The sequence below is a fragment of the Stegostoma tigrinum genome, chromosome 33 (assembly GCF_030684315.1).
Source record: "Stegostoma tigrinum isolate sSteTig4 chromosome 33, sSteTig4.hap1, whole genome shotgun sequence".
Lineage (NCBI taxonomy): Eukaryota > Metazoa > Chordata > Chondrichthyes > Orectolobiformes > Stegostomatidae > Stegostoma > Stegostoma tigrinum.
This window is the reverse complement of record NC_081386.1, coordinates 19,984,261-20,008,927: the sequence shown is the minus strand read 5'-3', so window position 1 is coordinate 20,008,927 and position 24,667 is coordinate 19,984,261. Positions and strand designations below refer to the sequence as shown.

General features: G+C 38.7%; 1 protein-coding gene across 4 annotated transcripts in view; it reads right to left on the bottom strand.

Moving 5' to 3' along the window:
* Positions 1–2,209: 2,209 nt before the first annotated feature.
* LOC125467222 (unconventional myosin-Va) overlaps positions 2,210–24,667 on the bottom strand; it is a 199,052-nt gene continuing 176,594 nt past the window's right edge. For 3 of the 4 annotated variants that reach the window (XM_059639156.1, XM_059639155.1, XM_059639157.1), the window contains 9 exons: positions 21,043–21,136; positions 19,533–19,679; positions 16,723–16,877; positions 12,105–12,194; positions 10,841–10,991; positions 9,607–9,889; positions 7,680–7,854; positions 6,142–6,222; positions 2,210–4,639 (listed from right to left, as the gene is read on the bottom strand). In XM_059639156.1, coding sequence (XP_059495139.1) covers positions 4,487–4,639; positions 6,142–6,222; positions 7,680–7,854; positions 9,607–9,889; positions 10,841–10,991; positions 12,105–12,194; positions 16,723–16,877; positions 19,533–19,679; positions 21,043–21,136 — 1,329 coding nt within the window. In that variant the 3' untranslated portion in view covers positions 2,210–4,486. Of the gene's footprint in view, positions 4,640–6,141; positions 6,223–7,679; positions 7,855–9,606; positions 9,890–10,840; positions 10,992–12,104; positions 12,195–16,722; positions 16,878–19,532; positions 19,680–21,042; positions 21,137–22,386; positions 22,462–24,667 lie in introns of all 4 variants that reach the window. The other variant, XM_059639158.1, reaches the window with a different exon arrangement.

Sequence of the window (24,667 nt, the reverse complement as noted above, 5' to 3'; positions counted from 1 at the left end):
TATATGAATAAGAAGGGTTTGCAGGGATATGGGCCAAATGCTGGCACAAATGGGACTAGGGCAGATTGGGATGTCTGTTTGTTGTGGATGAGTTGGACTGAAGGGTCTGTTTTTGTGTTGTATGAATCTATGACTTCATGATGACAATGTCCAACACCTCAGACACTAAAGCAGTCAATGTCCAAATGCAACAAGATTCAAGTTTGGGCTGAGATTGGCAGTTAATATTTATGCCACCCAAGTGCCAGATGATGACCATCTCCAGCAAGAGGGAATCTAACCCTCAACTCTTGGCACTCAAATCATGTTATCATTGAGTTCCAACACAGTCAATATCTGGGGGGTGGTCACTATTGACTAGAAACTGAACTGGACCAGTATTATAAATACTGCAGCTGCAAGAGCAAGTCAAAGGCTAGGAATCTTGCAGCAAATAACTCACTTTTGACTCGCTGTCTACTATCTGCAAGACACAAGTCAGGAGTGTGATGGAATATTCCTCACTTGCTTGGATGGGTACAGTTTCAACAATACTCATGAAGCTTGAAACCATCCAGGACAGAGCAGCTTACTTGATTAGCATCACATCTACAAACATCCACACGGTCCTTATAGCAGCAGTGTGGATTATCTACAATTTGCATTGCAGAAATTCACCAAAGATCCTGACAGTGCACATTCCAAACCCATGGCCACTTCCATCTAGTAGGATGAGGGCAGCAGATACATGGGAACACGACCACCTGCAAGTTCCCCTCCAAGCCCCTCATCATCCTGACTTGGAAATATATTGCCATTTGTCAGAGTTGCTGAGTTGGATTTCCTAGGTCTGCGTAACAATGTTACGGGTGTGGGCTACTTCAAGTTGACTGCAGCAGTTTAAATCTGCATCGCATCATCACTTTCTCGAGGGCAACTGAAGATCAGCAAAAAAATGCTGGTTCAGCCAATGACACCCACATTCCAGGAGAGAAAGTTTGTTAATTTCAAATACAGCAAATAGTTTTTCTGCAATGGAACAATCACACATTAATCAGGTGTGGTTACCAAAATCAGGGTTGTTTTAGCAGAGTGAAAAATCAAACTTTGCAATTAGTGTTGATATTGGATCTTCCACATTGCAAAGACTCAGAAACCTGTTTAATGTATATGGCCTTCTGCAATCTTTTTGCAGTAAGTTTAAATCATGAAGCAATGAGCCACTTCAGGAATGATATAATAGAACAATTACTTTGAAGTATTTACCCTATGTATCAATGGAGGGTTCTCAGAGATAATGGGTTTTTGACATTATTCTAACGGGGATGGGGGAATGCATTGAGAAGATTGAACGAAGGAAGAACAGGAGCTGCGGATACTACAGAGGCCCACAAGCAAATCACAGGCTGGTGGAGATGTGTGGGGGTGGGGAAAGCAGGCTATAGGATCTGCAGGGATTAGGAGGACTCTGGGAAATCACCTGCAATTTTCTTTTGCTGCAGGGATTCTAAAGGATCGATTTCCCAGATGACAGGTTGCAATAGGACAGTCTGCCTCAGGGTAAACTGAAGGGTCACTGGGCCCGAAACATTTACTGATTTTCCTTCACTAATGCTTTTCCAGCAACTTCTGTTTTCGTTCCTATCATATTATCCTATCATTCCTATTATAGCAGGTACCTCAAACAAAATTGGACAATACGCCCAGGGACTAATGTTTGCTTTGGTTGTACAAAGTCAGAAATCACACAACACCAGGTTATAGTCCAACGGGTTTATTTGGAATCACAGGGCTTTTAGAGCACTGCTCATTAATCAGGCACTTCAACTGAAAAAGGAACAGCGCTCCGAAAGCTTGTGATTTCAAATAAATCCAATGGACTATGACCTGGTGTTATGTAACTTCTGACTTTGTCCACCCCAGAGCAATACCAGCAACTCCACATCCTTCAGCTGTGGGTAAAGGGTATTCCATTTGTCCATTCCCAATCTGGTGACAGCACACTTCTTTTTGGGAATATGCACACGTGCTTCCGGCCGTTTAGTTTGGATGTCATTGCCTTATATTGAGGCCAAAGTTTTAAGCTGCTTTCCGAAGGCAAGCAACAAGTCAGTGATTGAAACAATTCAGAAGATAAAACTATTTTATATAAAGACTAACTGCTTTGGGATTGGACAGGGGCTGCTTCATATCATCTCAAAAGAATACAAAATGTGCTTATACTGTTGAAATTTTTATTTGTTTTTACAAGTTGGACATTACCTTAGTACCTAGTTCAATATACATTTGCCATGATGCACACACTTACCAATTGCAACAAACAGGAAATGCTACAGGGCTTTCATAACTTTTCTGTACATCAATATCATACTCATTGTTTGCGAGCTGGTTAAGTACAGAAGCAAGCATCCATGGTCAACATTAGTGATCTAGGTAGTGCAACAGCAATTGGTTTTAGCTAGCTGCTGTTGTTGATATTTTAAATATCTCCAGTTCCTTAACACTAACCACTAGTAATGTACTTATGTTTCATAACAGTTTATGATACAAAAAAGTAAAATACAATATAAGCAGGAAACAGAAAACTATATATACGCATAGGATTTAACTAAAGTGCACAACCAATATTTCAAAGGAAGATTGCCTTCATACTTTCTCAACATCATTAAAGAACAATGCAATCTTTACATTGTTCTACATGCGCTAAGATTCATAGCACAACTTCTACTTTGTACCCTGGCTTTTATATTATTTTGAAAGCAAAGAAACAAATACTGTTGTTGAATAGTTACAGTATTGTGGACTGACAACTACTTTTTGGATCGAATTGATTTCCCAGGAAATCTTTCTTTAAGGATCTTTATTTCTCTGTCTCCGAATTTGTCCTCTTCACAACCACATGTTTGTGAATAAGCAAAGGTTATTATTATTTTCGGGTTAGCCAAATGTGATGCTTCGATTCATTCTGTAATGTGTTGAATTAAACAAATACTTGCAAAAGAGAACTTGCAAGAGACATGTCTGGGGCATTTTATATTTTAAGACATTACCAGATTGAAATGTACAAAAATGCAAAAACAAAAGATAGATAATGATCACAGATTCAGTAATGTTTCTATCAAAGTATTGACCAACATTGATTTGTGAGATAATTGTGGAACGTTTAAACAACTCCATAACTCTAGAGGAGCTTATTACCCTTTAATCCACAGCATCTAGAAAGACTTTTGCTTTCTATTAAATATGAGATATCCAGTAGCATTATAAATAGGCACACATATTACACCATTTGGATAATGTAAACCATTGCTTGGAAAATCAGGTTTCTGAATTTGGATGCTTGATCAATATATTTAAAAAAACTTAAAATCTGTAAACAATGAAGGGTGCAATAAGGATTTTTTTGGCCACTGTAAAGTGATTATGAACTCAATATTGGTTCAATTTCCAGTCACAGCACCAGTTATCCTTAAATTGGGAATATCAGGTTAAAAGTTTTCAGAACTGAAACCACAACAGACCTGCAACATTGAGAATTTGGAGGGTGGTGTGGTTTGAGGTTGAAGCTGCCCTCTTAGGGTGATGCCTGCACCATAGTCACAGCATCCTGCATGATGTCTGACCCCCGTGGTCACTAAACACTGTATTGCAAATACTCAGGGTGGAGGGGGGGGGAATATTTCTAATTCTACTTCTACGGTTGTCCTCTTCAATCTTAACATACACAGTTACAAACAAATGAAATAATTGAGCAATTCCTGTATTGCAAATTCGGAAGAAATTCCAATAAGGCGCATTTAAAAGGGGAAGAAGCTATGAATTCAAATACTGAAAAAAACAGTATTGTTCAAACTATAATTTGTTTTCCTGTGTCAAATGCCTTCATGATTTTTGGAGAATTTTATATTTTGCCCTTCTGTGTGTTTTTGTGCTTTAAGTGAAATTTGGAACCTAAAATAGTGATTATTACTGGCATAAATTAAGTTTAAAATGACTGTGAAAAAGGTGTAAAGTTGACATGAAATATTTTTAGTGAACTACAACCCAACACTAAATGGGTGCAGTGCTAAATGTATAGTTCAGCATAGTCAGAGGACACTAAACACGGTAACTGTAATAAATGTGCTAAGCAAAACACCAAAACTAACAACATAATCTCTAGATTACATTTAAACAGACCTTTGTATTCTACATCTTCTATATATTGACTTAAATAATAGCTATTAGACAAACGGTACTATATATGGCAATTGTACTTCCCCTTTATTCCAACTCCTAATAATTAAAGTATGACACAACCTCAATTTACAGTTATTAAACTCAAAGTATATTCATCAAAACTACAGCACAGCAGTCATCACCAGGTGCTGCATGAATGTGTCTGGCTTTCTTCAACTTCAGCACACATTCCTTTATAATGCAAATATTTTAACGTTGCTCTAGCAGTATGTAGTGAATGGGGATGACAATTCTCTGACCAATGTAGAATTGATATCTTCAGTGTTCCTCAGACACGCAACAGGAATCCAAGGTTCATGCTGCTTGGAATCTGAATGCTTTCCAGTGCTAAAGAAGATGGGTTGAATGGAAATGTGACTGGAAATATGAATTTTGCATCCATTAGCAGCTGAGGGGAGTCTTTTCGATTTTGTAAACGAACCTAGAAAATGCAACAGAAAGTTAGAAGATAGTTATCAAAGGGGTAGGCAGAAATACAGATTACAAATGTTACCTGTACAGGAAATAAGTTTTTTTTAACCTTGCCAGCCTTTTACTAAATGTGTCAGTACAATCAGAGAAACAATCATAAGTCATAAGAGTAGAAGTAGGCCATTCAGCCCAGATTTTGCTCCACCATTCAAAAAGATCATGGCTGATCTATAATCCCGAAGTTCATCTTCCTGCCTTTCCCCATAAAGCTGGATACCCATGCTGAATAAAAATCTGTCTCTTGGCCTTAGATATTCCTAACAACTGAACTTCAACAACCCTCTCCAGCAAAGTATTCCATAGATTCGCTATTGTCAGAGAAGAAACCTTTTCCTCATCTCTTTTGTAAATGGCCCACCCCGTATTCTGAAATTATGCCTTTTGGTCCTAGACTCTCACAAAGGGAAAACAACCCATCAACATCTATCCGGTCAAATCCCCTAAGAATATTACATGATTCAATAAAGTCTCCTCTCATTCTTCTAAACGCCAGTGAGTACAGGTCTAGCTTACTCAACGTGTCCTCATAAGAAAATCCTTCTTCACCTGGGATGAACCTAATGAGCCTGCTCTGCTCTGCCTCCAATGCCAGCATAAACTGTTCACAGTATTACAGCTGTGGTCTAACTAGTGCCTAGTATTGTTTAGCTTGACCTCGCTAACTTTGTACTTCATTTCCTTTGAATGTTGGGCTTTATTTCAATTTGCCTTCCCTATCACCAGAACATGGATGCTAGTCTTTTGTGGTCTTGCATGAACACCTCAAATCTCTGTGTCACAGCTTTTTGCAGTCTTTCTCTATTTAAATAATACTCAACTCTTCTATTCCTCCTGCCAAAGTGCATAACTACTTGTTTTCCCATTATATTCTATCTGCCAAATTTTACCCACTCTGTTAGGCTTACCACTTATGCTGTTGTTTCTTGTACTGAAGGATTGTGTCATATATAAAAACCCTTCCACACAATTTTCAAAGGTTTTCCTTAAAACCTCACATTAGAAACAAGTCTTGTAATGAGATCATAACTCCTCTAGTTTGCAAGAACACAGAGCAGCAACAAAAAACAAATTTAGTTCAAAGCTGCTCAGCTTCAACATTTGACTAAATTCTGTCACCAATTCCTCAAGTTTATCATTAGGAAGCCCTGAATAATTATTACAATCCAAGACCAGTAAATACTTGAACTTTTCTATCAACCCATTTGCTGAATAAATCATGAGAAAAATCAGAAGGCCAAAAAATGTCAGAAGCAGCTATACTGAACAAAAGAAAATGGATCATTTACTATAACGCAAGACACAAAATGAAACGTCACATTGAACATTCTGGTATCCGTACAGCAAGTTCCCAAAGTAAAATTTTAATGTAAATGAGAAGAAAGGGGAGAACAACATACATGAAACATTTCTGTACAGAAATGAAAATTTAAGAAAGAACTTAAAAAGTTTTACCTGAATTGTGCGTATGAATGAGGCAGTTACACGCTCTTCAAACTCATTAACAGGAGTGTATAAATTTAGGACTTTCACAATCTGTTCGGCAAGACAAAAAATGTAGTTTCTATTACAATCTTTAACAATGCAACTTAGAATCATGTCACTAAGTTGGTTTGCCATACCAACTGCTACAACGTAATCCAACACTGAGATATTATCACTCAATAAATTTTAATGGTACATCATTCATAACAAATTTATTGTCTGTCTTCCTTGACCAATTAATCCTTTTCTAATTAAATCAGTTCAACTCCAACATAAAACTACCAAACACAACTTTTCTTAAATTCTTAGATAAACAACAAGATTTACATAAACAAAAACAGAAATTGCTGGAAAAACTCAGCAGGTCCGGCAGTATCTGTGGACAGAAAGCAGAGTTAATATTTCAGTTCTCATTCTGAAGATGGGTCATTGGATCTGAATCGTGAACTCTGATTTCTCTCCACAGATGCTGCCAGACCTACTGAGTTTTACCAACAATTTCTGTTTTCGTTTCGGATTTCAAGCATCCACACTTTTTTTTTGGAGTTGTTTTTATTTACATAATCCAAAGTAAGGGCCTTAAAGGAAACATTTATTTCTTGACTCCCTGCCCCACACCCAAGATATTTTGTCATAACTTTCAATGTTTTTCACAAGAATAATTCCTGGAAGGACTGAGAAGGAGCACAGAGCATCCTGTTGCTGATAATCACGACTCGTCAGTTGCCATAAGTCTGCACTGTCAGTTTGGAGTTCAAATAGAACAGGTTTCCATGAAGACAGAATATGTGTCTTAAGTTACAACAAAGTTGTGCTGTTAATAATATTTACAAACTGGTGATTGTATCCTTGTAGCCACTGCTGGTACACAAGAAATTTACCATGGTAGCACTGACCCATCCCAAGTTGGAAAATACTGACAAACAACCAAAAAAACTCTTAGTTTTAGATTACTGATTTATTAGTATTTTGGAAATCCTTTAGTAATCCACAGGAAGGCTCAAGTTTAATACTCTGAAATGTATTGGGGCAGCTGGGGCAACTGTCCAGTTGGCCTTGCATTTAGATACTGAGGAGAATTAGCCAACTATTGTTGAAGGCTATTCCCATTGGAGGTGTCCTTTGAGGACCGGAGAGGATTCAGTTCTGATGGCTTGGTCAAATCAACAGCAAAATATTCACTATTGATACTCAGATATAAATAAAGAACAACTGATCAAGCCTCCAGAGGATGATCAGTGACTGTTCGATTGAAATCATTCCGATATTGAACCGTACCCCAGCAAGGAATCAACACTTTCAAAGAAGGAAGGAGCAAATTTTGGCAAGAAAATTGTTCTAAAAATTAATTTGAAATTATTTAAGAGCATAACTGACAGGTATAAACGTGGAGACAATACAAGCAGCACAGCAGGACATGCGCAGAGCCAACATATACACAGCAAGGCAGTGCATGCGCAGACACACAGCACACACATGCCGAGAAAGATAGCATACAGGTGGCATACCTGAGCAGTGGTAAGATTATTGCACATGGAGCAAATGGCTTCTGCATCCTCATCTGTCTTCTTTTTCACCTGCAGTAGCTGTGCAGCCTGAATTAAAGGCTCTAGAGTTTCTTTTGCCCCACTGGTCTGCAGATTCTTGTCCCGCAGCCACTCCTCAAGTTGGCTCACATTGTATCTGCAGAGCAAAAAGAACAGTATCACACCCGACTGGTTTCAAAGACAGAGCCCTCACAGGGTAGGGGATTATTAAAAAAAATCTTTTGAAATTATGAAATCATTTCTGAACAGGTTGTTACGTAAAAACCGTTCAAGAAACAGAAATATTAAACTGGAGTAAGCAGAAGAATAAATTTCTATAGGGGTGGGGGACAACAGGAAGGAAGGAAACAGGGTCATTTCACTTCACTTAAGACAGAACATAACCAAGAAACAGGGTTTTTAAAAAAAAACTACTTAACAACTGACAAATCCATATTCACTCTGATTGCATGAAGCTTTTCTAAATGTCCTACTTCTTCCTTAACAGTGGACTCTAGCATTTCCCAATGATAGATATTAGACTAAGTGGCTTGAAGTTTCCTGCTTTCTGTCTCCCTCCATTTTGGTCATGAGTGGCACATTAGCAGTTTTTCAATTGGCTGCAACCATCCCAGGTCCAGTGAGTTTGGCATTTTTCAATCAATGCCTCTACTATCTCTGCAGCCACTTCCTTTAAAACCTTGGGAATGTACACCATCAGGACCTGGAGACTTGTCTCCTTTTATTTCTATTAGTTTATTAAATCCTTTGTTCCTCACGATAGAGACCTTTCCTCCCATTATCACCTTAAGATTATTCAAGCATTATCTAATTTAAGAAAATAGACAAAAACTGAATTGAATCAATTTTGAAATGCATTATTTTTGCATTGTTGTCATGCTTTTGTTAAAAACATACAAGTATAAACGATAACGTTGCATAATATCCATAAGTTTCTCTCTTGTTCATGGGACGTGGGCATAGCGAGCTGGGCCAGCATTTATTAAGAATTTCTAAGTTGCCTGGAGAAGGTGGTGGTGAGCTGCCTTCATGAACCACTGCAGTCCTTATGGTGTAGGGACACCCAGTGTTGTTATGAAGAGTGTTCCTGGATTTTGATCCAGTGAAAGCAAGGGAACAGTGATAGAGTTCCTGGTTAGGATGGTGAATGGCTTGAAGGTGAACTTCAGGTGGTGGTTTTCCCACACATGTACTACCTTTGCCTTTCAAGGTAGTGGAAGTTGTGGCGTTAGAAGACTCTGTCAAAGGAGCCGAGGTGAGTTACTGCAGTGCATTGTGTAGCTGGTAAACTGTTGTCACTGTGCTTTGGTTGAGAAAGGAGTGAGCAATTGAGAATGGTGGATGTGGCAACAATTAAACAGGTTGCTTTGTCCTTCAGCATTGTTGGAGTGGCGTCCATGGAAGACCAGTGATACACTTAATGGCATACAGTGTCAAATCCTGCCATGGGTCAAGTCCTATCACTCTTACCTCTGTGGATCAGCTTTTCCATTCATGTTTGGGCCATGACTGTAATGCGGTCAGGAGCTGAACGGCCCTGAACAGCATTATGCAAGTAATTGTCATACACGTGCCATTTGACAGCACTGTCAACAACCCCTCTATCACTCTGCTGATGGTACACTGTATACTGACGGAATGGTCATTGGCCAGGTTAGAATGGTCTTGCTTTTTGGTGAACAAAAAGTATCCAAAGGTGCTACAAGTGCTCCTGTACTACTGCGGTAGTGTCCCTGCCTATGAGCCAGAAGGCCTGGGTTCAAGTCCCATCTGCTCCAGAGTTATGCAATATTCAGAGGTGTTGTTACTGAACAGGTTATTTAGCAAATGTTGACAACAATACTGCAGAGTACACAGCCTTTCTACTGATTCTGGACGGATCACGTACCTGATCTGCATTCCTTTGCTCCATGAACACATGTCCTTGCGAAGAAGCAAGTTGTTGAGGGTGACAGAACCAATGATATAGAACATCTGCCTGATGATCTGTTTGATGAGCTCTGGATCCATGCCATGCTGACACATTGTGGAATGGAAATTGTTCAGCTGCCGGACAATGGAATCTAGAGTGTAGGTACCTTCATCTGCAACACTGGAAGTCCTCTTCCGTAGTCCCGTGGGCTTTAGGCCAGATACCCCCTGAATAGTCTCATGTTCCAACATACCTGAAACTATTTCAGAGTACAAGGAAGTTAGGATCATAACTTTCAATCCAGTTTTCTGTTTGCAGCTACAGTAATGGTTAATAGCAGTCCTTTATGGCCAACACATTAATTTTCCTCACATGAAGCACTAATGCTTTCATGTTAATCTAATTTCCAAACACAACATTGTACACTCCACTTCTGTTTAATATTGCCATCTTAAGTTCTGTTAATCAATTGCTTTTCTCCCCTACTCTACCAACAGAATAAAAGGCTTCTTCAGCATCCCTGACATTACATGTTCAACATTGCAGGAGTGCCTGCACAGGCTGGTGGGACCCATAGGAAACAGAACATTGCATTTTTTCACTCAATGTCAAAACACACAGTGGTCAACCACATGATTGTACACAATGTTCACAAAACAAAGAACAAGGTTGTATTTTCCAGCCAGGAAAGTTTACAGAAAGGCATTGCAGGACCTTATCTTGGTGCATCTCTTTGCGTTGGAGTAGTGTCCTGGACATGATTTCACAACATTATAATGGGAATAAAAGGACTGTCCCAAATACATACAGTCAGTTCAAAAGCAAGAAAAATAAAACCCATCTTAGGTCTTTAACATAGGGGTAAACTAGCCACCTCTCCCAAGTCTAGAACATCAAGAATTCAATAACAATTAAAAGGAATTTCGTTTCTTAACAGAATAGTACTCCGAACTATGTGAATAAAAGTGGTATGTCTTTTGTTTTAATTATATTTACAACTATAAATTTATATTCCCTTATTCAAAAAATAATTCAGAACTCAAACCTTAAATGGACTTTTATCAAATCAATTCCTCTTCCTTCCACCCAAAAGCAACTCATTTCACAATAAACTGAGATTCAGAAGCTTTCTGATCTAACAAGTTGCAGGTAGTGTTTGATCTCAGTAACAAGTGTATTTTTAAAATTCTCATTATTTACGAATGCTTACCGATCATTGGCTGCAAGATGTTTTCCATGACCTTTGTCAGCTGTTGGTAAATCTGAATTGCTAGGTCACTTATAACCTGCCTGTACTCAGCAAGGTCAAAATTTCTCAAGCAATGATCATTCTGTCGAGGAGTGTTGTGCTTCATAAATGCCTAAAACATCACATAGAACATTGGTAAAACAAAGACGCGTAAGTTATTTCCACAGAGAGTGCGCTCTTCAGACTGCTACACAACTGAAGTAAATAGAGAAAATGTAATATAACCTACACATCTCACCAAGAGATTTCATTACTTTTGCTGTCAGTCTTAATTTAAAACTTTATAGAAACTAGTTTTGATTACTTGTGCTAATGTGTGTGAAATTTCTATGATTTATTGGGATTAGTGCTGTAGTGAATGAATGGACCATGTGGATAAACTCCATGTCCATTTTCCAAATGGGGCCTGTATATATTATTTATTAATTCATTTTTGGGATGAGGGTGTCGCTGGCAGCATTTATTGCCCATCCCTCATTGACTCTTAACTGCCCTCTAGTCAACTATCTTGCTGTGGGTCTGGAGTCACACATAGGCCAGACCAGGTAAGGCTGGGAGCTTCTTTCCCTAAAGGACATTAGTGAACCAGATGAGTTTTCACGACAACTGACAATGGATTCAAGGTCAATGGATTCATGGATTAATGCATCAGGTTTTTTCTCTTGTGAACAAGGGAGTTGAGAAGTGTCTAAGATATCCTGTGCATTCATTTTTAGCACACTTGTGGCATGGTTGAACATAATCTGACTGGCAGACTTTAAATGTACATAGTTTACCAGGAATTATGATAAATTCCAAACTTACAATCACTTAAACAAAATGTTATGTCAATTTATCCTACCGTAAGTGCAAATGGTGATTAGGAAAAATTATTCAACAGTAGAATGAATAAAGTGAAATATATAGCCATCTCTTGACGTCTGTTTCTGCTCTCTGTTCTATTACATCAAACCAGTTAGTTCATATGCAACCAAATTCTTTCAAGTTTTGAAGAACTTTAAAGCTGTCTCTAAATCTAAACACAAAGCTTGAAAAGTGCATTTACAGCCTTGTTCTGTGGCACCATGGACTTCTTGTTTTGAGTTATCTTTTGCCATTTTAACAGAGCGTAGCAAGCACAAGAGAAACATGCAGTTGTAATATGGAAAATGTACATAATCTATAAGGGTAGCACAGTAACATATTTAAGATAAGATTTATTTGAGTGAACAAAACCACATTTTACCTCTTCTCCACTGTATTGCTTAAGACAATGCAAAAAGCGACAAGTGTTGGACAACCAGAATGACACAATTTCAAAGTCATCGCTTCTTTTCTGAAATAAAAGTAGGTTGAGAGAAAACAAGAGCAGGAAATCAACAACTTATGTAAGTGTAATGAAAGATATTCCCTTGTGAAACAGCAGTAGATTGTTACGTTCTCAGTTTGAATATTTAGTTCTGCTCACCATAATTTGAGTTTTAAGAGAGCTGCCATATTACAAATAAACATTATCAATCCTGTAATTCCACAGTATTGTAAAATATCAAGATATGTTTATTGTATGGGAAGGTAAGATGTGCACAGAATTGTCACTTAATTTCAGCAAAATGCAAAAGAATGTGGATACCCAGCTAATTTATATAGGTGCTCTGACTATCGAATTAAGTTTGTCTTATGACTCATGTCATGAGACACAGAAATATTGTCATTCAAGTTAATTATTGTATAAGGAATGTCCTAGATACACCCATAATTTCACAATTCCCTACCGAGAGACGATCAGGTCCTATTCTGAAATCTAAAGGTGTTCAATCAGAATTGAAATTCAATATTTCAATCATATTAGAAGAACACTGTGCAAAGATCAAAATTGCAAATCTGCCATTATAAACAAGCAGGCAGACATTGAGTATAACCTTTTATTTTAATGGATAAAAAAACGTATTAACGATGTAGTAGCTGATCCTGATGTCCACTGGTATTAAATGAAATCTCCCTCATACCACAACACCCAAGTATCCTGCTGTAGAAATTAACATCAGGCACCAAATACACCCAAATTCAGTGCTGATTCACAGAAGCAGTTAGTCTCAGCCAGTTGTGATGCAAGCAAACTTAAAAACTTTAATTGCTGTTCAGGGATTAAAAGAATCAGCAGTAACTCTTTCTGGGAATAAATTGCTTCCTGAGATAAAAGGAATTAAAGGTAACATGCCAGTTAAATCATCCCTAGTAAGGAGGGGTCAAAGCAACATGAACAAGCTGTCTCCTCTCTCCCAGGAAACAGTTTAACAACAAATGTAACAAGGAACAGGGAAGCCACCCTGAAAGGAAGACAAGCTACAGGCTTGACAATTCCAGTACCATAGTCAATGTTGTGGATGAACGGATCTAAAGGATAATCTATAATGTCATACTATAAACTTCACAAGACAGAAAATCCCACAGGAATTCAACTTTGGGATTCTTTGGCAGCAGAACTCTGGAAATTACACAAGGATCGAACCTGGACATATCCAGAGATAGATGTGATTGGTTGGAATCTTAGCTAAATTCCACCATTAATCGGGTAATAGGTAAGTTGGGTTGTGAGGCTTAACTTGCTTACTTGCGGGGTCTTATTTTGGTTGCTATATGCAATGAAGTTTAAGTAATTGTTTTGGTCTTTGATTGATTGTCTGTGAGATTTCTTAGTAAGTAGCTGAATTATAGATCACTTGAGGTAATTTACACACAACAGAGTGATGCTGATAATTTCAGAACCATTGTCTCACCACTGTTTGCTGTCAACTTTCTGCTAATAATAATAATAAGTTGTCATTCACAGTGGAGTTCAACTGAATTTGGATGGGGCTTTTATATTCAGCTCATCTGGTGCGAAGTAACAGAATGGCACCACAGCTTCCTCGAACCATAATGTGGATATTGTCTGATGGTTACATATTAATAAATGTGCACACGGTGACAATATGGTCAGACTGAACTTCCATTTTCCCCACAATGGTGTCTGAAAGTTCAGGTTTTCTCCTGTATTAAATATTCAGTAAAAGCCCACTAACCTCAACTGTTTCTAAACTAATTCATTTACATTCCCCACAATGAAGTTCAGCTTCTTCAATTTTCCTTTTATTAAAATGGCTCCAGAAAAAAAATCTGATTGGCAAAATGCAAGAGATAACAAAGTGTGGAGCTGAAGGAACACAGCAGGCCAGACAGCATCAGAGGAGCAGGAAAGCTTTTTCTGAAGAAGGATCCTGACCTGAAACGTCAGCTTTCCTGCTCCTCTGATGCTGTCTGGCCTGCTGTGTTCCTCCAGCTCACTCGGTGTTATCTCTGACTCCAACATTGCAGTTCTTACGATCATGTGGCAAGAGAACTGGGTTTGATCCAGTTGTAATACAAAAACAAAACTTAAAAGTTCATTTATTGTAACTCAGTAGATTTTCCATCCCAGGCTGCAAAATTAATACTGTGGACTATGCCTTCAGATGCACCAGTTACTTTAGCTTTAGCTTGTGTACAGCTGGGGAATTGTTCTGGGGCATTTTAAATGCTGTTCCTAAACAACTATTGTCTGCATGTATTGCCACACTATACCACACATTCACCTTGATATTCCACTGGATTACAGTATTATTAGAGTGGCAATATCTATTTGTTTATGACAGAACTCAAAGCTCTAATCATTTCATTCTGTTTTACTTCCCTATACCATTTTCATTTTTCTTCTTTAAAATATTAACCACTTTCCTTTACAAGGTTATTATTGAAGATTCTGCTTCCACGAATGTTTCTGCTACAGCATTCCATATCCTTACATTTCACTGTATTGTAATAATTCTTCGCCTCTCCTTTTGTTTTAATTTTAAATGATTGCCCTCTAGTTACGGACTCAGACAAGGTCGGGGTCGGGGGGGGGGAATGCTTCTCCCCAATTTGCTTCATCAAATGTCACAGAATTTTGAACACATTTGATATGTATCAACTTAATTTTTTTTTAATTCTAGCCCTTTCTTCAATCTTCATTCATAATTAAAATCTTCTATTCCCTGGCAGTGAATCACATCTGCCCTCTCTCTAAACTGTGACACCTTTTCGGAAAGGTAGATAGCTAAATCAGGACATTATTTCAACAGCAAACTAAATCATTTGTGTAGATGACATCAGGTTGTAACGTGTCACATTGATTCACTGATGCCTATATTTTCTTTAGGACTATGTCACCAAGCATCATGCACATGTAGTAAACAAACTGCAGTCAGATGTCTCCTGGATACAACAAACCTAATGAAACCAACATCCTGGAAACTCAACACCACATCATTCTTGTTTGTTAGTAAGTCCTACCCTTTGATGAAGTATCATCTTACACTGTTCTTGTTATGAATCCTTCATTCCCCAGTTACTTGGCTCTCAGTTACAGTATTGTCAGACGGTGTTTGAAATACATAGAACATTACAGCACAGTACAGGCCCTTCGGCTCTCGATGTTGTGCCGACCTGTCATACCGATCTCAAGCCCATCTAACCTACACTATTCCACGTACGTCCATATGCTTATCCAATGACGACTTAAATGTACCTAAAGTTGGCGAATCTACTACCGTTGCAGGCAAAGCGTTCCATTCCCTTACTACTCTCTGAGGAAAGAAACTACCTCTGACATCTGTCCTATATCTTTCACCCCTCAATTTAAAGCTATGCCCCCTCGTGCTCGCCGTCACCATCCTAGGAAAAAGGCTCTACCCATCCACCCTATCTAACCCTCTGATTATTTTTATATGTTTCAATTAAGTCACATATAAAATGATCTTGAGTTCTTCCTTAAAACTATTCAGGTGGTACTTGATCCTGGGGCCTCTGGTCCAGAGGTAGAGGCACTAGTACAATTTGTAAGGCTCTGGTGGCACTGATGTGTTGATATTTTCTAATCAATCTGTTCACAGATGTTATTACACATTTCTGGAGCAGGTGGGACTTGAATTCAGGCTGCCTGGTTCAGAAGCAAGAACAGTGCAACTACACAACAAGAGCCCCTTAACAATGCTTTACAAACAAGTACAGGATAAATGATTGCTCATACACAACATTCTCTAAACTCCTGCTAAATGGGTCTAATTGGTCACCGTAAGAGAGCCTTCATGCTGACAGTCTGATTGCATATAAAGGATTCATTAAAGTGCAATCAATCTGGCCTGTCAGTGACCACAGTGGCTGGCCTTGTATTGTGTTTCACTGAATATGGTCACAATGGAGCAACTACAATACACAGAAATCATGTCAATGCCAGGGTGCATGGCATACAGTAAACACAACACGAAGCAAAATGACGGCTGTCCGACAACACATAAAAACAAAATAAATGCTGCAAATATAAACTAAATGCTGCAAATCTCAACTAAAATATAGGTCAAATCAGGAGAGGGGGAGAAATACGTTAACCATCGCCAGAACTCCAAAATTTTGATTTTCCAATCAGCACTTTTCTTTTTGAAGTCAACAAAGAGAACACTGGCTTTAAATCAATCATTTTAAATCAGGTACCAGTTGATAAATTTAGGCCTACGACTGTTTGAAATGCTATACAATCTGATTCTTTTGTCCACAAACCGATGGGCCTGGTACTTATTTCCAGCTTTTACAGTCACTACTTCTCCTGCCCACCAGGATTAACCCGCATAGAGAGCTGAATGATTATGGTATAGATTGGTAAACTAATAAAGTATAAATCCCCCTCACAGCAAGTAATAATTCAATAATTCTCTGTAATTCTGATTTCATTCTGGCTACTAATGCATTGTAAAAGGGAAACAGATTTTTAATTCCTGGATTCATACTATCCATGAAAAAACTTTTCATACCTTCAAGATTTTCTTGATGCCATTAATAGTTGATGTCAGCAGGGACCGGACTCTCTGGTCATCATTAATATAATCAGCATGACGTACACACATAAACAGGATGTATGCTGGTAATCCAGGGATCAGGTTGACCGCTACACCACGAGGCTTTAATTCTGCAATTTAAAAGCAGCACAATTTAGTTTCAGAAAGGCAGCACAAGATAGCATTAAATAAAGAGGTATAGGCCAAGCACAGGCCATGGTGTAGAATCCTGCTTGACACATGTACAGACTGCACGTTCTTCAGTGCCATTGGTCACAATTCAACTGAAGACACGATGGGCCTTTCCCACAGGATATGGGAGTCCAAAACTGGAGGGTAAAGGTTGAAGGTTAGAATGAAAATGTTTAAAAGGGACCTAAGGGGCAACTTTTTCCACACAGGGTGGTGTGTGCATGGAACGAGCTGTCAGAGGAAGTGGTAGAGGCTGGTACAATTACAACATTTAAAAGGCATCTGGATGGGTGTATGAATAGGAAGGGTTTAGAGGGATATGGGCCAAATGCTGGCAAATGGGACTAGACTAAATTTGGAAAAGGCTTGTACAAATTGGATTGAAGGGCTTGTTTCCACGCTGCACATCTCTATGACTCTAATTAACACATCATTTTCCTCCAACTTGAAGATGATGCTATTTAAGTCCCAATCAACGTATAGCTAAAATTTATTGGGAGCGCTGTCATTTTTAACCACTCACACTGGAGGGCTAGTGCAAATTCATCAATGTTACCACTTCACCCTCACTTCAGTGCCTGAGGGAAGTGTCCAGTGATGACACAGTCAGATAAACATCAAACACAGTCATTTGCATTGTTCTTCCATGGTCACTATCACAGTTTTCTTAACAATGAAGAGAAAACAGAATACACCAGCTCTTTTCACCAATCAATGCACAGGGATTTTTATATTTTTATGCTTTCAGTTGAAGACTCCAAAAATCTCCAATATTTCCAGCATCTACAGTTATTTACTTTTGGCATCTCTCACTGCCTGAAATGTTTGATGTACTGAACTGGAAATAAAATAATCAGAGCAGCAATTTCCACTGTGCCAAGCTATTTTGCTACACCTAGACAGACCAATTCACCTTGCAACTGAAATACCTGCAAGAACTGTCCCTTTGGTTCTAAATACTGTTGTGTGATAAGACTTATTATCTGTCTCCTCATCCCGTCTCTTTTAATTAGTTAAGGCAGGGCAATGGTTTCGCTCATGTTAGTGTAGATTTTCTCCTGCTAACCATACCCCACAGTGAGAGGAATTCAAGGCAGATAAGGAGGACAGATTGCTGAGCAAGCAGACCATCCCACTCTGCCCACTTTGCACTGTAGCACAATTTCTAGGGGACACTGTTGTAGGATATGCCTACTTAGATTTATAAGCAGTCAGGATGCTCTCTATATTCGAATACTTGAGTATGTAGGACAAAGGGCCAGGATTTACAGAGAAAACAATAGCTGATTATTGTTATGATACAGTGATTCCAGGAATGTGGTATAAGTGATGTACGTCATTGCATACATCCTGCTATGAACTGTTGCAGCTTTGTGACGGAGATTTTTACTCCCCCAAACATGTGAACCTTCAAGAACGGTGTGCAGCACTGACTTCCAAAACCAGCAATCAATGCACTGGCACACTGATCGGCATGCACTGAACTGCAGAGGAACCTTGCCAGATATGCGCACCAGATATGATGAATGGCTCAATTACCAAGGCTGTGCTCTAATTAAAATCAATGGCAGGATTGTATTTGCTGAATTAAAGCCACTGTGATTGCTCCAGCCACTTGGACATTACAGTGTGATACTGATGATCTGTGCTTGGTCAATCACAGAAATCATAGTTTACTGTTTGAATTATGAAATAATTAGATTGGTCTGTTAGAGTTTATTTTGATTTTGTGATGCAGTTCAAGCAACATCTACAGTCACTGGTGTAAAGTACAATGACATTGTATTCCAATCTATTGGGATATGACTGCAGCTGATTCTGAACTTTAAACAGAATTTCAAATTTGCTTTCTTTAGTAAGATGAATCTTTAATAATTAATCCTGTGTGCTGTGAATGTGGTAATTATTGATGAAATGTATCCATTTACATCACATTAAAAAGCAAAACTAAATCAGAAATAAATGACACCAATTAAAGATAGTTTGAGTCACTGAAAAATAAGACCTCTGATTTCTGAATTGTTTGTCCAATTTCAATGCAAGATGTGTATGTCAGGTAGAGTAACAACTCCATCCAATCGGCTAAGCAGACAAATAAGGAACAGTCTTTCAGCCTTCAAGGCTACTACCTTACAGTAGAGGGACTTCCACATGCAACACATACACAAGTTAACTGAGGTCTGAAACTTGGCTCTAACTTTTACCAATGTGTTGCTGCCATGCTTACAGTGATAGGGCTATCAATGTGGGGATAAGGAGGAGTCTGAGGATTTTGATCCTGTGGTGTATGTATGTAGAGCAGAGATTGGAGGTAAATCATGTTGAAGGCATGCAAAGGAGCAACTCATGTATATTCAGTATACAAGGATGCCTCACTCCAGTCCTAGTGGAGGAAGATTCAGGACGTTTTCCTCATCGCTGTTATCTATCACTCTAATTTTGGTTTAATCCAAGATTGTGTGCATTTCCATAAGAACAATAAATTACACCACAGAACCTACATTGTCAACAATTACAATTGCAGAAGCGATGGCGTTTTATCTTCAAATGATAAATGAGTGAACACAACCGAGATAACAGAAGTACAAACTTGCCTAATATAAGATTCTTGATGAGCTTAAACTCATCATCCTTCTTATACTCCAACATTCCCTGGAAATCCTTTTCTTTCCTTGGGATATTCACAGGACGGATGGGTTCGTCTGCTAGCTGAGCTGGAGATACGTTCTCTGTCTGACCCACTGTTACAAAGAAAGAAATATGAGCAGGCAACCCATCTCAATACTCTGTTTACATGGAGTATTGCATGCTATTTGCTTAAGCAGGAAGAGGCTGTGAATACTTCACAAGTTATTTCTTTGAGAAAACCACATGAATAAGTTTTCAAATGTAAGTAAAACTAAGCATGTACCCAAGTTACTGAAGTGTTAGTGCTCAAATGTTGCTGCCACTTTGAGGGGTGCTATTTTACATTGTGAAAAATATTAATTTCCACAATGCAAATTTCACTTAAAACTATTATATATAAAACTTTAAAACTTTATAATATGTACGACAATTGTAATATAGTAAATTCACATACAAAGGAGCAATTTCAACATCGTTATTTTAAAAAAAACTCCATAAAATCGGCAGTTTGAAAATACAGTGGGTCCTTGATTTATGACTGATAAATGAATGCTGGTATTTATAAATGTGATCCCATACAGTAGTGTAAGTTTAAAGGCCCAACACATCAACATGTCCTTACGAAAATTTTTTTTGTACCATCCTGCATTGTGTTCCAACTTCCTACAAATTGACTTATAAACTCCAGAATGGAATCTGTTTGCAACCCGGGGACTGGCTGTACTGTGGCTATATGGCTGGATTGGAGATCTAGAGGCCTGGATTAATGATCTGGAATAATGAACTCAAAACCCTCAAGGAACACTGGAGTCATGTGAATTATATGGCCTGAGAAAGACTAATACTAATGTTAGTGTCCATGAAAACGCATCTAACTCACTAACGTCCTTCAGGGAAGGAAGTCTCTTATTCTTAGCTGCTTCGGCCTACACATGACTCCAAACCCACAGCAAAGAGGTTACCCTCTGAAATGGCCGAGCAAGCCACTCAATGATTTTCAGGAAGGTAGCTCCCGCCCATCTTTGGAGGGACAACAAATGCTGACCTCACCAGCAATGGCCACATCTCATGAATGAAGGAAGGAAAAAAAGTAATAATCAGATCTGTGCAGGCAAGGGCCCACAAGCTTAATGTCACTGTAGCTTGGTAAGCCCTTTCAATTGTTTCACAAGAACATAAGAACTAGGTGTAGGGGAAGGCAATTCTGCCCCTCAGGCCTGCAATGCCATTTAATATGGTTAGTCTTACTATTGTTCCTGTGTCAAAATAAAACTTAAGTTTTCATCTAAATTTTCTACAAAAAGTCACCTAATCCAAGAAAGGAACACACAAAGAACACTGCACAGCAAAATTACAGAAACATTCAATGTATCCCATTGAAAAGAGGCTTTTATAAGCACCTGCTGGTTCTATTCCAACTGAGCTCACTGGCAGCTATTTCGGGAGAAGCTTGTTTTTCAGCCTACATAACCATACCTTCCAGTTCTCCAATTTTCTTTGCAAATACTTTAAGCTGCTTCTTCAACTTCCTGATAATCTTGTCCTGTTTTTCAAGTTGTTCCATAAGATCCTGTGGTAAAGGGCAAAGAAAACCAGATTAAAAATGCTGAACTGTAGCATGCTCTGAAATTGTGAAAATTTATAACATTCACAATTAGTAAAATGCAAAGCAAGTGTACGACAAGTTAGAATAGATCAGTGTGAATCACAGTGCAGCTGGGGGTTAGTTGATGCAAACATGGCTGACAGAAACAAACTCTTAAGATTAAGTTGTCGGCTTACCACGAATACCAGGAACAAATCTCATGTAGACTAGCTCAGTAAGTTCAAACTGGACAGACAAACTTTGGCAGAGATGGTGGATGATGCTACATCTCGTGAAATCAACTTGCCCCATTGCAGCTATATCACCTACTTATGCTGATGAAACTAACTAAATGGGTTAGTTACATTTGAGCCTAATGTATTTTTAAGGTTATTAAGAATTAATTATCTTGCACATTGCTAAATGCACTATTCTGAGACTTCAATCAAAAGTCGAAAGCCTATTCCAAATAACTTTTCTGAAGAAGAGTACCGACCCGAAATATCAGCTTTCCTGCTCCTCTGATGCTGCCTGGTCTGCTGTGTTCCTCCAGCTTCACACAGTGTTAGCGCTGACTTCAGCATCAGCAGTTCTTACTATTTCCAAATAACTTGATTAGGTTTAACCCTGAACTGTTGAATTTGTCCAATTCAGATAAACTCACATTTCGAGAGTTATTACAGTAACCTGGATAGAGCCAAGAAGTCAGACACGAGCCTGCATTGTCCCAGCTGAGGTATGGCTCAGTGGTGACATACTGCTTCTGATCAGAAACATTAGCAATTCTTGAGTCTTATAGAAGTCTGTCCAACTGACATAGCAACTACACATTTAGAAAATGCTTTTTCCAATTTATGAAAGTTGGACAATATATGAAATAGAGCACATATTGAAAGCAAACTTAATTGATTGATAAATCAATTTTAATAGCAACGTAAACTTAGCAAGAGAAAAGAACTGAAACATTCTTGCACTTTAAACCAATGCTTCAATTTCACGGAGATCAAGGCAACAGGATTAGCATTGAATTGCACTGAAAATATATTGCTGTGCTGTGTTAAAAAAGTGACAATAGTAAAACAGTAAGTTGCTGGGTAGCCACAATGCATAAGAAAGGGAAAAAACAGATTTTTTTCTTCACAGGTGCACAGGCAAATCATTCTGCTGTTAGTGCTCCAGACAGAGAAAGTGGAATAACAATAATTTAGGCCAAAAACATGGTTTGATCTACATACAATGATCCGTTTGTAAAGCGAAATCCTGTAGAACTGATACTTCATGGGGTCATCTGCATATAACTCCTCATAATACTGCAAAAATAGTGGTGAGATTTGTGTGATTACCCAAATGGTTTAGACATTATGCCAGCAAATTGGGAAATATTCAGTGGCTATTGGAACAGGAGTGCATGTGCCTTATGGTCATCACTTTATCCCAGTACAATTCTTTTTACATTCAAACAATTTTGAAGTAATTCATATTGCACTAATCAAAAAACTAACCTTGAATTCTGAGTGTCACCATTGAACAAACTGGGTACGTTCTCTAACCTCACCTGATTATCCTGTAGAGAGTTTTAAACAGCCAAATGGAATTAGCAGGTCATCTAAAACGCAAGTTAAAACAGAGACAACTTGCATGGTGGATGATCCCAACAAGATGGCTGCTCGAAGCTGCCGAAGTACCTCTGTAGCTTCAGACATGAATTGTGAGACACATTGCGCCAGTCTTTGAAAAAAGCATCACTGCATCAAATGACTGGAGGAGGAGGAGCAGAAGTAGGCTATTCGGCCAACCAAGTCTGCTTGTCCTGGAGTGAAAATGTTGCTTTTGAAATAATGCAAACATGGAAAATAAGTGTCATTTTCAAACAGAATGCCAAATTGAAAGTACAGAACAGGTGAATCAGCACTGTAAAAAGGCAAGATGGTTTTGGCATTGTATATCCACTTCATACAGAATTCCTGTCATAAGTCAGTCTATTCTCTTTACAGCTGTTAACTGGCTTGTTGTGCCATACACCACCTTCTGCTTTTATTCCAGATTAGCAGCATTAATTTGTCATTTTAGCCCTTCATGTTTTGTTTGTGCATGGTTAGTCATACACACTTGGGTTGGGAGTGCACCCCTCTCGTGAAAGTGAAGGTGTGACCAGATCAATGGTATCGGAGTCAGCTCCCATTCTTTGGGATATTACATTGTGTCTGTTTGACCATCTCAGCTCAACTTTGCCCAGATTTCACCTGAGAACACAATACACCTAGTGACTGAACATCAGGAATCATAAACTATTAGTTTTGGGTGTTTACTGAATAATTTACAAAGTTGCACTTCTTCAGTATAAATGTGTGAACTGGTGTGGTTAGTTTTATCTTTTTTATAAAGCAGTTGACCTTTCAGGAACAAGTAACCTGCCATATACCGGATAATCTATAATTATGTCTTTGCTATCCAGTACCTATATAAGGAGTTGATAACTGTTACATACAAACAAATGAATTAGGAGCAGGAGTAAGCCTTTCAGCCCCTTCAGCATGCTGTGCTATTCAGTGTGGTCATGGTGGATTTGACTGTGACCTCAATTCCATCTTCTGGGATACCTTTAAAAACTTCTTTGCTGATCAAGTGTCCGTCTAACCCGGGATTAGAATTATTCAATGACGCTACCTCCACTGCTTGCTGGGGAAGAGAATTCCACAGACTCTCAAATTCTTCTCAGCTCCGTGCGAATGGCAGATCCCTTCCTACTCCTCCTCATTCAGCCAGGGCTCCTGCCTACTCCCAGTCAGTACCTCTGCCAACAGTTGCACACTTTTGTGGGTGCCAGGTGAAGACTGGGCAAAGTTTGTCTGGGGGAATGGGCAAACGACTGCAATCTCACAAAGAATGGCAGCTGATACCAGTGGCATGGTACGCACCTCCAGAGGAGGAGTTCTCATCTCTCCAACAAGGGGAAACAGCCTCTCAGCATCCACCCCAGCATTTCCCCTCATGATCATGTCGCCTCTTATTCTTCTGTATTCCCCCTAATATCATCCTTTGTCTATCCCCCTCCCCTTGCCACATATTAATCTATGGCTGTGCGTTTCAGATTGTAATCTTCTTTCCTGTTTCAATCAATGCTGCTCTCAATACAACATGCTCTTTAGCTTTCCCTTCAAGAGGGGTTGATTTTCACCAAGTGACAAAATTTGTAACATCTGCACATCTCTGTTGTGAGGTTGGGGAGAGTACTTGTGGATTGGAAGGCAGGACATTAGAATTTGTTTGTAAAATGAGAGTGCGGTCCCTTTAAAAGATGATATGCTTTCACTAGGCTTGGAGATTTGTAAAAAGTGTCAGTGACAAGCAGCTGGCTTGGAGAGTTCCTGAAATTGAAACATTTGTATCAACAGCTGGATGGTTAGTAATCCAGGCAATAGTCTTATTTTGTTATTAAGGCAATCAGTTTCATTTTCAGCCAATTAATTTAAACTTAATTTAATCTAAACTTACAGATCAAAAGCCAATTAAATT